This window comes from Xenopus laevis, chromosome 8S (assembly GCF_017654675.1).
Source record: "Xenopus laevis strain J_2021 chromosome 8S, Xenopus_laevis_v10.1, whole genome shotgun sequence".
NCBI lineage: Eukaryota > Metazoa > Chordata > Amphibia > Anura > Pipidae > Xenopus > Xenopus laevis.
The window spans coordinates 38,569,980-38,584,725 of NC_054386.1; the positions used below are offsets into that span (position 1 = coordinate 38,569,980).

A 14,746-nucleotide genomic window follows, 5' to 3' on the forward strand; every position below is an offset into this window, starting at 1 on the left:
GTACAGGTCCTTTGTATAGCAATGTAATGGTATGACTCTTCCCTTTTCTCTCTCCCTATCTAGGGCCTCTTGTTTCTTCTTTTCTTTTCTTCTCTTCTTTCCTGTTTCCCGGGTACCTCTCTTTCCCGTATGTGATTGTTTTCCCAGGGTATTATTGAGATTGTAAAAATGAAAACGAGTTTTCAGTGCAATGGGTTTCAACAATATTGCTTTTATTGATGTGTATTTTTGTATTACATTGGATGTTGAACTTGCTCTGGAAATAAATAAAACATTTAAAAAAAAAAAAAAGTATAAGGATGGAATTCTGGGCTGTTTGAAATACCAAAGTTCAAGGAGGCTATATGAACATTGTAAAAGACTATATATGATTAGATGAAGAGGTTATTGGACTTGTATTCTTAACTTCATTAAACTCAAATTGTCTTCCCCTACATTCTGTTCCTCTTAGATGCCACTAAGATCATTAGTCCCCCAACGGAGCAGAGAGCGAGAAAAGGTGGGAAAGCGATCTTCCAGTGCACGGTGGAATTTGATCCCAAAATGAGTAGTAAAATTATAGACTGGAAGAAAAACGGCTTGGAAATAAATGAAGATCCCGACAACGATAAGTAAGCTTTATAGTGACACATCCACTAGGAGTGAATACAGCTAATGTTAGCTGGCTTTGTCTAAATGCTTTTTTCTGCAGCTTTAGCACATGGATTTTGTGACACACAACTCCAGATACTGTACAAATGTTATAGAAGAATGAATTTTATTTTTTCCGGGTTCCTAGATACTTTATTGAGGATTACACCCTAAGTATTTCCAATGTACAAGAGGGCGATCAGGGGATGTACACCTGCTTGGCACGCAGTGAACTGGATTCTGTGGAACAGACTGCCGAACTGGTGGTGATTGGTGAGAATTGAGTTTTGATTATTTTTATGTGCCCTGTGGGGGGTTTAAATGAACCTTATTTTCCCATAAATATATTTTACACACATAGAGGTAAAAGGCCAGTAGATTGAAATACCCTTTTCTACTATGTATGTTTAGGAAAGGTCAGACTTTTTCTTAAAGAAGAGAAGTGAATTATATAAAGTGTATGTTGCTGTTCTACAGTGTTTCATGGTCATTCTAATGTATTGATAAGATTGATTTTTAGCCTTACCACTTAAGAGTTGGTTACGGCCAGACATCAAATCTGTCCCCAACCTGCTACAGTTATCATTCATGTCCCTTTATCCTTAGTATTGTCTTTGTCTTTCCAGATCTTCCTGAATCTCCTTCTGATTTGGAGCTTTCTAACGCACAAGAAACAAGTATAACACTAACCTGGACTCCAGGCAATGAAAACAACAGTCCCATTGAGGGTAGGATATTTTACTACAAATTTGTAAGAGAGAACAAGGTGCTCCAGAATTAAATGTAAAATAACTCACCATACAGTGAAAGTGGTCCGGGTGCACCAGCCCCAGACCCCCAGCTTTAGGGAGCGGTACAGCAGAAGATAAGGAAGCAGAGCTGTCCGGCACTCAAACGGATCCACAGGACCAGAGATATTCAGTTAAAAGATATTTTTATTGGTAGAGAAATTAAAAATATATTTGCATCTCCATCCACCCTACGCGTTTCGCACCTTTTGGGGTGCTTAGAAACGCGTAGGGTGGATGGAGATGCAAATATATTTTTAATTTTTTTACTAATAAAAATATCTTTTAACTGAATATCTCTGGTCCTGTGGATCCGTTTGAGTGCCGGACAGCTCTGCTTCCTTATCTTCTAGGATATTTTACTAACCTGTATTAATTTGTTCCATGCTGTACTGTTCTGTAGAGACTGATGATTTTCTCCTCCTTCTTGTCTATCAGAGTTCATTATCGAGTTTGAGGAAGACAGCTTTGAACCAGGAGTATGGCATGAACTCACAAGGGTGGACGGAGATATGGTTACTACTGATCTGAATCTTTCTCCCTATGTCAACTATCAGTTCCGAGTGATTGCCGTGAATGAGGTTGGACCTAGCAATGGAAGCAACCCGTCAGATCGTTATCGGACACCTCCATCTGGTAAAAAATAACTGTTGATATTGGTTGGAAGGTATGGGGCCAGGGTGAATTGTAATAAGGTAGGATTGTGTTAAGCCTGTGACTCCTGTACTGTTACCCAAGGATGGCTGAAGTAAAACCAACTGATGGGATAAAACAAAGCTGTTGTCTTTGGTCCAGGTCCAGACTGAGAATTAAAATAGGCACTGGAATTTCAGGTACAAAGAGGCCTAATAAATAGTGACTTTCTATGGCACCTTATAGCAGCCCCTCTGGCATTTGCCAGAACCCACAGATTGCCAGTCCGGGCCAGTTTTGGTCACTTCTATTTTGAGGCAACTCCCTACCATGTTCATGCAACATTATGTAGTTGTATATACTCATGGTGGGCTTCCATGCTTTCAAGAGTGTTACCCTGGTATAGGGCAGGAGTTTCAAGACAAATCCTATCCCACTAGCCCTATTGTGGAATGTATGAGGCAATCCAAGCAAGTATGGTACAAAGAGAAGTGATTAGAGTTGCTGGGAAAGGTGAGGAGGCTCTCCTTGGAGGAACTGTAAACATTATCTTATACTTGCTTCTAGTCTGATGGAAAAACGGTTGTAACAATGGTTTATGACCCACTTTTTTTAGCATCCAAAGACAACTGCCAAATGGCTAAAGGTCATCATTTCAGCCCTCCTGTTGTAAAACAGCCAGTGCCCCCTCTAAATGGTGGCAGGAAATGCTGAATATTACAAGATGCCTTTGGACAATCATGAGTATAGGATATTCATGGGGCTTCATGTGTGATGAATTTCTAGCAGCAAACGCAAAAATTTAGCCCAGCTCTAAAACTAGAAGGAGCCATTTACTTTCAAGCATAATGTATTGGTGATTACATGATGTCCACATGTATATTAGTTAACCCTACTTGTTGATAGTACTGGAATTTTATTATAAGGTAAACTCATAGGATATAGTGTCAAAATGTCAGAATGGTTGCTTTCAACAAGCCATTGGTAATTATATAAAGCAAGCAGCTGGTGTTTCAACCTCAAATTAGGCATATTTGCTTTATTTCAACTGTTGTATATTCTTATTGAATAGCAATATTTATATTACAGCTCCAACAAAGAATCCAGAAGAGGTGAAAGGGGAGGGCACAGTACCAGAAAACATGAAAATCTCCTGGAAGGTAAGATTGGAGGGCCACCTTGCAACTATCCGACTGACAAGTATTGCAGAAATCAGTGACGTAACCATCATGTTGTATGGTTGAACGTTGCACAGTTGAGGGTGCAGGTCATCACTGGGGGCGCCAAAAATGTTTTGCAAGGAGCCCAGCTGAATCATGTGACACCACGGCTTAGAATTCTACTGTTCCTAAATTACTTGGATTTAGCTAGTCAACACATACAGGTATGGGACCTGTTATCCGGAATTAAATAAGTGATCTTTCCATAATTTGTATCTCCATACCTTAAATCTACTAAAAATCCTTAAAACATGAATTAAACCAAATAGCATTATTTTGTCTCCAATGAGTATTAATTATATTTTAATTGGGATCAAGTACAAGGCGCTCTTTTATTATTACAGGGAAAGAAACAAATCATTTTTAAAAAGTCTATGAGAGACGGCTTTATGTAATTTCTGGGTTTCCCAGAAATGGATCCCATACCTGTATATATCCTGAATTGACAACTACAGTTTTCTTCTAAGAACAAAGGTTTTTAAAAAGAAAGTGAACTTCTTTCCTCAAATCTCACCCTATTTGACCTTTAATCTGCAGCCCAACTACCAATTCTTTGGGCACCTGGTGCTTCCTTATGAGAAACTGAAATAAAAGGATGGACTAGGGTGACAACAACCCAGTTATGCAAACTAGTTTATTTGGTATTGGACCAATATATCTCATTAGTCATTTACACTACAGTTATGGGATCTGTCATCCAAAATGCTTGGGACCAGGGTTTTGCGAAAAATGAATCATTCCATAAATTGGATCTTCATTCCTTAAGTCTACTAGAAAATCATGTAAATATTAAATAAACCCAATAGGTTGGTTTTGCTTCCAAAAAGGATACATTATATCTTAGTTTGAATAAATTTAAGGTACTGTTTTATTATTACAGAGAAAAAGGAAATTATTTTTTAAAAATCTATATTATATGGATAAAATGGAGTCTATGGGAGATGGCCTTTCTGTAATTTGGAGCTTTCTGGATAGCTGGTTCCAGATAACGGATTTCATACCTGTATCACTTGAAACTAATTTTAGCTGTAATGATACCCTCAGATATTGGCCTTTGCTTCTCTTGGAGCTGCATATTCCTCCTTGATTCAGTACACATTTAAAATAGTCACTATCAGACATGTTAATTTACAGGTACGTTTTTATCTTCCTCTTTCTTTTCACATATCAGCCATTGAAAGGCATCGACTGGAATGGCCCTGACTTCAAATATCTTGTAAAATGGAGGCGACTTGGTAAAGATGATTGGAGGGAGGAGGTAGCAGAGAGCCCCCCAGTCATTGTGACAGAGACAAGCACATTTGAGCCTTATGAGATCATAGTCCAGTCAGTCAACGATCTGGGCAGGGCTTCTGAACCCAAACCTATAATTGGCCACTCTGGGGAGGACTGTAAGTGAATTTGTATCATTCAATCTCACAGCATCTCCACTTTATTCTTTAGAATATATTCCAGTGCTCCATTATTGTTTTTTTCTAACTGCAAACATACCTAACATGAAGTATTGCTATAAGCCAAGCTTTCTGTTGAGCAAACCTTCCAATTTTGTTCCTTTTAGTTCCTGACATTAGCCCTGAGAATGTTGGCTTAGAGGCTATGAACGAGAGTGCAATCAAGGTAGCATGGTTGCCTGTGCAGAAACAAGGGCTGAACGGTCATTTAAAAGGATTTATGGTAAGAAATAGCTACATTATTTAATAATTAAAGGACAAGTTAATAATGATTCACTGGTGGGTGGCAATATGTTAGGCCCATCCAGTGAATCCATTCGCCAATTGTTTTCCCCTGGGCTGGTGCTTTTTTTAGGAAAAAAAGTAGGTCAGTGAAGCACTGCCACATTATTACTATTTTCTCTACATACTATAATACTACAATCTATTATTCCATCTATTTAGCCTCTTTTTTCTCATAGAAATAGGTAATGGCCATAAAATAGGCCAAATGTTTAGCAGCATAAGGAACCACTGACACTTGGGCCCACTGGGAGTTATCCTGGTATCCTGGTGGGCCAGTCCGACACTGGGCAAAGCCAACGTTAACCAGCCCCCGCTTCTATCAAATCACTGAAGGGCATTTCAAAGAAATTATTTGTGTCAGGTCCTTCCTACTTAGCCATCATTTGTTTGGATAGGTCACATGGCTTAAGTAAAAATAATTATATTGGTGAACATGCTTTGGTAAGTGAAGCACCCCACAAATGCAGTGCATTCGCCCATTCTGACCACACCTAGGCTGACACTTTGTGCCAGATTTAGTCATCTAACAAATGAGCCAAAAAAGTCCAAATGGTCAAATCCATTCAACTCACAATCAGTTAACACTGTCTGATATCAGAATTTATATTCAGTCTGTATCTTTAAGGAAGCAAAATATTTATTTTTAATAATCTCACATTTTTTTTATCACGTCTTGATTCTCAGGTATACTACATTAGCCATAGCAGCCGGCACAGGCAGACCAAGGAGTTACGGGTCCATGGTAACACAACACATGCATTAATTACTGGGCTAAAACCTTTCAGTAACTACTCAGTGGAAGTCGCCATCATGAATGGAAAGGGACCTGGGGACCGTAGTGAGTCACGCATGATACGCACTGATGAGGGAGGTAAGGTCCAAGTCTACCCACTTATAGGCTTGGTAGCAAACAGTAGGCTAGCAGTGTCTTGCGACAAGTAGTATGTGGTAGAATACAAACTTATCTTAGACCCTGGTGTTCCTTTCAGTTCCAAGTCCACCTTCATTTTTACACCTGGAGCGCCAATCTGACACATCACTGACTCTCATATGGGGCCCACCGGAAACTCCCAATGGAATTCTAACAGGATACGAGATATATCATCAGATAGGTAAGAACAACTTGGAACTGAAGTCTCTGTTTATTATTTGTGACTAATTAATGTTGAAACATACAGCTGATATACTTAATATTTCAACCTAGGCCCCTAGTGGCGCTGAGACAGCCACGTTGGAGGGCCTTATGGACAACCCTTGTGAGATGCACTGTAAAAATTTCGAGCCTTAGTGATGGCGATATCTTTGTTAATATAATAGATATAAAATAGACTCCTTTGGGTCTATAATCCAAAAAAATTTACCTTATTTAGAGGGAAGTAAAAGAATAGAGAGGTTGGTTGGTGTCATCTATGTCAGTCTTTCTAGCAATGCAATAAGACAGACCGTCAAATGTCTCGTGTTCCATAAGCCTTAATGTTCTGATAACCTGTTTCATGCCAGTAGAATGCAGAGCAAATATTATGGAAATAAAGGTACAAGGCAGATTTCAGCTGCTGATTCAGGTCCTTTAAAGCAATTCGGCAGCTTATCTGCCCATGTATGGGGCCCTCTGACCGTCGGATCGAGGACCACATTGGCTCATTGATACAATCCTCGCTCTGACTTTCTGTATCCCCTTCATTGTAATGTGATCATTTGGCCATAGGGCCAAATGATCGCACTACCACATTATCTTCCACCCAAGGTGGGCCTGGTGGAGGAAAGATTAGCTCATTTGGCGACCTCGCCAAACAAGCAAATCTTACATTGTATGGCTACCTTTACTTGAACAAAACTAAATTACTTGCAAATGACATCAGTAACCCAATGACATCATGTCCTTTCTATGTAACTAACAAGCATACTGTACTGTTCCATTTTCCTGCTAGTGAACAAAACTCACATGGGAGCAAAGTACTTCTCTGAAACTATCAATGATCCCACGCAGCAAAATTGGACACTTTCAAATATCAGCTCCAAAGACACGTACCGGTTCTATTTATATGCCACAACATCGGTGGGACAGAGTGAAGCTGTTATGGTGGAAGGCAGCACTATGCAGGAGATAGGTGAGACTATGAGTTTGGGCACCAATGGTAATAACGGGGGAGCCAAAAGAGGAGGAATGTTTGCCATATTTCCTGAATATTTAGCTAAGATACCATAAGTGTGCACTAATGATATTGAAAATAAAAGAGAATGGCAGAGGGAGGGGTGGGACTACAATATTATCTTGGTGTCTGTTAATTTTAGTTACATTGGGAGATGAAGTCTGACAATTAGTCAGGATAATATTAGGGGTGAATGCCAAGTTGTTGCTTTGTATGCACTTGGAGCATGGATGTCTATGACTATGGATATGCAGGTTTTCTCGAACGTCTTCTTCTGTTTTGTTCAGAGGTTCCTCCCGTGCTGAATGTCAGTATCGAGACTGGGGACAGTGTGGTCACTCTAAACTGGATGCAGCTGGAGGGATCGAGTAACGCAGAGATCAAAGTCGAGATCAGGAACAAATCTAGTGAGTGAGAAAGGCAGCCGCTATTGAGAAGGACGTGATGTTGGGGAATAGGATTAATGACCAATAGGTGCCAGGATTCAAATATATCCCACATAAATTCACCTACTTATAAAATTCTGTATTCTTAAGCGGTTCTAGATTAAGAATGGAGTGCAGGAAGTTTTACCTTGTATTTGCACAATTCTGTGGCCGGTAACTTGTACCTCAGGGTATCGCAGCAGCACAAATGTTCTACAAGACTTGGAGAAAGAGGGTCAAGCCAAAGGGTCGAGGAAGCTACAGTTTTGCCATGCTGCAGCTAGCAGTCTGATCATTATTAAAATGCTTTAGATTCCCTTGAGTTGAGGACCATTGATGGCCTTAGAGACTATAATTAGAATCTATTGTTGAAGGATGTGGCTTTTGTCTCTAAAGGTGAACACTTGTGGCACCACTATGGTTCAGTGAACACCACAGACTCTACCTTCCAGCTGAGCGGCCTCCTCCCTGGCACTCCTTATTTCATACGGCTTATGGCCCTTAATCACACTCAGCATGTTGAAATCTGGAGTAAAATGGTACAGACCACCGGAATAGGTAAGCGCAAAACACCTTTAGGCTATTCTGTATTTTCAGAGCTGATAACATAATGCATTCATGTCATTTTCAAATCAAAAAGTTCAAGGTAAGTATATTTCAATGGGGGTCACCAATTTGATTGGCACCCCTCAATGGAAACGGGAGAAAAGTGGGAGGGTAATGGATTCGTCAGGGGTTGTGTCCCCCTCATGACTTACATTTTTCTTATCCTTCATGCTTTTAATGAGCAATTCTCCCAGTAGTAAGATTGAGGGGTTGCATCTTCAATAAGGGATACTTCTCATATACTGAAAATCACAAAGTGTAGCCATGTTTTTTTACCCACAATGTAGCATTTATAATTCTAGTGCAATAGCGGTTATGGTGTGAGGCTGGGCCTGACACTTTTGCAGCCAATACAATGAGCCCTGTAAACTTACACAGACTTGGATTTTGCCAAACCCATCCCTGCTAACCACACCATGTTCTCTTTGTTTCCTCATTTCAGCTATTACCAAGGAACAGAGAGGATTTGCTACTGAGGGCTGGTTTATTGGGCTGATAAGTGCCATTGTACTCCTACTGCTGATCCTACTCATTCTTTGCTTTATTAAGCGCAGCAAAGGAGGAAAGTACTCTGGTAAGTGCAATGGTGTAACTAGATATTACTGGGCCCAGCAGCAAATTGTTTTTCAGGCTGCCAAAATGCCTAGAGGTTGATTGTTTTATGAATATTGATTGAAATTGTATATGAATTAGGGCATCATAAGGCCCCTATAACTCCTGGCCCCCCTGCAGCCGCAGGGTCTGCTTCCTCTGTAGTTACACCCCAGGGTAAGTGTTCTGCTGGGCTCTTCTATGTCTTCCGTTTACCTTAGTGCAATGATCACATGATTTTCCTATTCTGCAAATTATTTATAACAGTGTACCCCCCTAGTTCAACAAGAGCAGTGGTGTAACTGCAATAAAGCGTATTGTTGACAAGGCAAAACAAAAGAGAATTTATAATTTCAAGTTTTTAACTTCCTGGTTGCTGTGAGGTTCCTTTAATTAGTTTCCAAGTCCAATGATCGTCAATTGAGTCATAAGCTGAGGTGAGGGGGGGTTGTTTATAAAGAGCTCATGAGTTTTGGTTAAACTAACCAGCAAATTACAGGAAAGATGTAAAACCAAAACAATGCTCTATTACTGGTTAAAAAATGAAAATAAAACTAAGAAAATGCATTTCTTTAATTAAAGAGGTGGTTCACCTTTAAGTTAACTTTTAGTATGTTATAGAATGGCATATTTTTAATCAACTTTCCAATAGGTCTTCATTATTTATTTTGTATGGTTTCTTAATTGTTTGCCTCCTAGCTCTGTAAGGATACACATTTATTGTCGTAGCTACTTTTTATTACTCATCTTTCTATTCAGACCTCTCCTATTCATATAACAGTCTATTATTTAATTCAATCTATGGTTGCTAGGGTATTTTGGACCTAAACAATCATATTGCTGAAATTGCAAACTGAAGAGCAGCTGAATAAAAAAACGAAATAACAAAAAAACACCAATATTAAAAAATGAAAACCATTTGCAAATTGTCTCAGAATATCACTCTCTTACATCATACTAAAAGTTTAATTTAAAGGTGAACAACCCCTTTAAAAGAGCTAATGAAAGGGGCTGATAATTTGTGAGGCACCCCTGCACTCCAGTTCACTTCACTGAACTGTACCAGCTTAGGGTACTACAAGTATAGGGTCTGTTATCTGGAAACCTGTTATCCAGAAAGCTCTGAATTACAGGATGGCCATCGCTCATAGATTCCATTTTAATCAATTCCATTTTTTAATTTTGCTTTCCTTTTTCTCTGTAATAATAAAACAGTAGCTTGTACTTGATCCAAACTAAGATATAATTAATCTTTTTTGGAAGCAACCCAATCCTATTGGGGTTATTTTATAATTTTAAGAGTTATTTCCAAGTTTTGCAAAGACCCTTTATTCAGAAAACCCCAGGCCACATACCTGTATTTTAATGAGTACTGCACCACCATCCACTTTCTGTCCCTGGGATCTTTGCTGGTGCCATGGGCCATGCATATACACGGTAAAACAGAAATTTGCCTTTTTCAGTTTTACTCTACTGCGCATATGCACAATCCAGGCCCTCTTGGTCCCGTTGGCCCAGACCTTTGCAGCTGGGCTGGGGGCTCAGGAGTGGTGTGTGGAGGCAAGAGATGGGCCACTGGGTAAATGGGCTATTGTTCCCATACTGAGGTGAGAGGTAAAGACTGCTTATAGGGATGAAACATGTGAGTAAATAAACTATGTGCCCTTTACAACCCTGCAGTGAAAGATAAAGAAGATACTCAAGTGGACTCTGAAGCCCGGCCAATGAAGGATGAAACCTTTGGGGAATACAGGTAGAAATATTAAGGGCATATTTAATAAAAATAATGCAAAGAAGAGGCAAATCAATGCAATTTGCCATGGCTTTTCACCCACAATGCAACATTTCTTCCACTGTATCCGCCACCAATACAATTACAATGTTTCTGCAGAGGTGCACACAGTGCTGATTAGCAAATTGCCCGGAAATGAGTACAGCTTGCAGCTGTGAGGGGAAGGCACACGGTTCAGGTCGGCCCCAATTTTTGTCGCCCCACATGTCACTAGTGGGTAAATACAACCTCCTCTTGCCAGTAGGGTGTAGAGTTATTGTGCTATTGAAATGAAAGTAAAATCAGTAAATATATTCATGCATAATGTAGGACTATTGCTGGGAAGGTTAGAAATCCCTTCATTTATAGGTTGTATGCCCCCTACTGCTGCAAAAAAAAGGACAAGTGAACTCTATGTAAGCTGTGAGGGGAGGGATGCCAAATACCGTGTCTATGCAAATCTTGTTGTTCCATATGAAGCTGATTATTATACAAAAGCTTTTTGGCAGTTTGAAGCTGGCAAAAAAGCTGAATAAAAGCTAAAGCAAACAAATTGTGGGGATAAAAAAAGTTGCATTTTGTTTGTTTTTTTTACAGCTGAATATAGAATTATTTCCCTTCTAAATATGTTTTTATCTTTCCCACGTTCTGTCTTCTTAGGATCTGATAGAATGTCAGGTGAAAGTGTCAGGAGTCAGGAGACCCCCCCCCCCCAAACACACATTCCTACATGTGTTAAAAACCCACAAAGATACCATATAGGCATGCTAACATACATATCTTAGGCTAATGCTGCCTACCCCTAATATTACATCTAAGAACAATATACATCATGAGGCAAATACAATACATGGACTTATACCTTGTTTGTTTCTACATGTCTGCATTAAACTGTGAACATGGGCCAATGGTTTATTTTTACTTAATTTACTCTTTTTGTAGAGAATAGTGTTAGTCAGGGGCGATCCTGGCCCCTCCGCTGCCTGAGGCAGCAGCAGTTGCTGCTGCCCCCCCTCCCCCGGAAATTCGCTCTTAAAGTACCAGGAGCAGCATTTCTGCTGCCCCTGGTACCTAGTGGGGTGCTGCCGCCTGAGGCGACAGCCTCATCTCGCCTCATTGGTTGAAGCACCCCTGGTGTTAGCAGACAGGGAAGTCTAGTCTCCTCCTCCCTCACAGTTTACTTCATGTGTGTAATAAATGCCTTGTTATTTATATTGGCAAGAGGATTAACAATAAGGCAGCGTTTTAGCCTTATCTTGCACTGGAAGAGAGAGCGTAGAGCTAAAATTGGGGGTTTTAAGCCCAAAGTCACATTAAAAACATTGCTCCATTTTCTAGTGAAGCATAGAAACCATGCTATTTAGGGTTTGGCCCAATCCAGGGTTATGGATTCTTCTGAATACCGAGCCAAATCTGAACCCTGCTGCAATGCTGGAAAAGCAGGCACACCAGCGGAAATACCTGATGTGCGCACCAATTTTTTTCAATTAGATAGGGTTCCGACAGGCTCTTTAATTTGGCTGAATCCTGCTGAAAATAGCTCATATTCAAACTAATCCTGAACCGAATCCAGGATTCCATGCATCCCTACCCATTTCACAGTACCAGATGGAAGAAAAATACCTTAATGCTTAATGAACATGTACTGCCTTTCTAACTGCTAATAATGGTTATTTAACCTGGCCCTAGGTGCAAGTACAACGGCACTAATCGGAGCAAAAGTGTTCATCTCAATACTTATTTGAAAAGCACTTACATCTGGCTGCCCTCTGCACAGAGCACACCACCATTGTGCAAGGGAGCCCTTTCCTTACCCCCTGCCCAAAGATGCCTGCGTGCCTCCCATTGCCAATCCCCATATTATTATCAGTCCCTGCCCAGTGGAGTATATGATCTTAGGTCCCTTTCACAATTACACAAACACATTAGGGGTCAATTAACTGCATTAATGAATTCATTACCCTGGGGGAGAACATACACAATGAATACAGATCTGCCAGGGTATATAGGTGTGCTCTGCTCTGGGCATTGTCTAAGAAAATGTATAAAGAAGGAGGTGTACAGGAAAGATGGAAATCATAACATAGTTTACTATGAGAAGCCAAAAATCATTGAACTGTCCCATTCCTGTAACGGTTATCATTGTACATCTAGATGTCAGCACCACGGACAGATCATAATGGAACAAAAAGTAGTTAAGGTGTTTGTAGAAGACATAAAATATTTAAGATATATTGTGCCCTGTATTATCATTGCGTCTGTGTATGATCTGAAACAATTTCTGTGCTCATCCTTACGATTTTGTCCTTCATTCTATTTTCCATGCTTACTTCTCAGATCTCTAGAAAGGTAAGCTGCTCTCTCACCAAACCTATTGCGGTGAAGGTGTGTGGGGAAAAGCACACTTATATGGGTGCCAAATATGCAAGCACCTTTTCTGATGGCCTATGATTTAACCTACAGTGTTTTAGCAAAATAATGTGCCAATCCTGATTGGTTAATGACAGCAGTCTGCAATAGAATTGCCCAATCCTGATTGGTTGTTTATAGAATAGCCCAATCCTGATTGGATACACAGGATTGGAGCAAGAAAGTGACATTACAAAACTCCAGCAGAACAAGTAAATGAACAAGTGGAACCAGTAACAATTCTCCCTGTTGCATTCAGCTGGGAAACTGTATGAGAAGAGCAGCATGCCATATATTACCAGGGCATCTCATGCAACACTGTTCTGTTTCAGTCCATATCATTGTGGCAATATATTGGCAATGATAAGGAAGATGAGCTGCATGCTGGTGCCTGGTGCATCTATGAATAGATTTTGAGTCTTTGCTTCTTTCATTGCATTTCAATACATAAGTCAAAAATATGAAATGTGGGGTATTAGCTGTTGTTTGTATTGCCTTTTATATAAGGTCAGCGGGGGGTGGGGGTTCTTACATGTGTATGTCATTGTTCACACATTAAAAGGCTCTAGTGTCCATGTATCCAAGTGGCATGGTGAAATTATTAATTATTCTGCCCAAGTAGCCATGTATTTCCTTTGTTTCATGAATGTGAGCTGCCATATTGATTCTCATCAAAGCAACTGGATAACTGCTCTCATAGACAGCAGGGCCTTTTTGCGGCCAAGGTATTCTGCTTGCTGTAGTCATAGCTGTGTATGATTTCAGATCTAGAAAGGCTTCTGAGAGTATATCAAATGCCACTCAATACGTTAACTCCTGTTTGTTGGAGCCCATGAATATGTGCATATGGTGGTGGTGTGTTTGCATGCATTCTTGTAACGTGCCATTGTGATTGTTATTTGTGTCATTTGTCTTGTCTCTTCTACAGCAGTTCCTTCTTTAGAAATAGGTAAAATGCAGTGCCCCACCACCCTGCATGCCCTTTTTGCCAGCACTCAGCTTTTCAGCCAAATGTCAGTGAATGAAGTAACACATTATACACATTGCATGGAGGGTAATAATGGCCTGATGACTGATGGAGTGTATAATTAATGGGTGTTGACTGACCATCCTTTGTTAAATAGGGCACCAGCCTCTCTGGTCATTACTCTGTCTTAAAGGGGTTTTATTCTTGGCAGATGCAACACAAACACTTTTTTAGCATGAGTTTATGGGGTTCCACTTCACCCTTGAGCCATGTACATCTCTTAACTTTCTGAACTGTGACCAAACTTTGATACCAATGGTATTAAATCTACCAGGCAAAAGACACTGGGGGTCAATAATCAACACAGGGAAAATATGCCCATGTAAACTATGGCAACCAATCAGATTGTTGCATTAATTTTTCTAACCACTGGCTAGTTGCTATGGGTTACTGCCCATGAGCAAATTTCCTCAGTGTTGATAAATGAACCCCAAAAGTACTAGATTTTTTTTTCCTGTTCTCCTTTCCTCTCTGTATGTTGCTAAATGCATAGCTATCGGCCTGCTGCATGTTATATTAGGCCAATATCTCCTTGCTTTTAACCAATAACCCAATAAATAAAACCCTTTTAGTCTACACACTGATGTTATTTACCATGTTAAATCCCCAACACAAAGGTAGCAGCACAGCCCTATGTCTCCTGCAAGATTTGCCGTTGGTTTCTTGCTTGTTTGAGCCTTTTGTATCTTTGCCACTGCTGCCTACATGCCATTCTTATTACAGTGGGGTTTATCTTTGCATCTCCTTTGCATGATGCATG

At 40.1% G+C, this 14,746-nt stretch overlaps 2 protein-coding genes across 11 annotated transcripts in view; one reads left to right on the forward strand and one right to left on the reverse strand.

Annotated features, from left to right (window-relative positions):
* avpr2.S (arginine vasopressin receptor 2 (nephrogenic diabetes insipidus) S homeolog) overlaps positions 1–14,746 on the reverse strand; it is a 450,241-nt gene that overhangs the window by 332,214 nt on the left and 103,281 nt on the right. The window lies entirely within an intron of this gene.
* Positions 1–14,746, forward strand: part of l1cam.S (L1 cell adhesion molecule S homeolog) — a 119,989-nt gene that overhangs the window by 101,139 nt on the left and 4,104 nt on the right. For 4 of the 8 annotated variants that reach the window (XM_018231824.2, XM_018231828.2, XM_041574063.1 and 1 more), the window contains 15 exons: positions 452–611; positions 779–903; positions 1,257–1,358; positions 1,857–2,054; positions 3,141–3,211; positions 4,443–4,662; positions 4,830–4,945; positions 5,692–5,878; positions 5,997–6,119; positions 6,936–7,115; positions 7,445–7,564; positions 7,979–8,140; positions 8,631–8,762; positions 10,460–10,532; positions 12,888–12,899. In XM_018231824.2, coding sequence (XP_018087313.1) covers positions 452–611; positions 779–903; positions 1,257–1,358; positions 1,857–2,054; positions 3,141–3,211; positions 4,443–4,662; positions 4,830–4,945; positions 5,692–5,878; positions 5,997–6,119; positions 6,936–7,115; positions 7,445–7,564; positions 7,979–8,140; positions 8,631–8,762; positions 10,460–10,532; positions 12,888–12,899 — 1,981 coding nt within the window. 8 annotated transcript variants of the gene reach the window in all.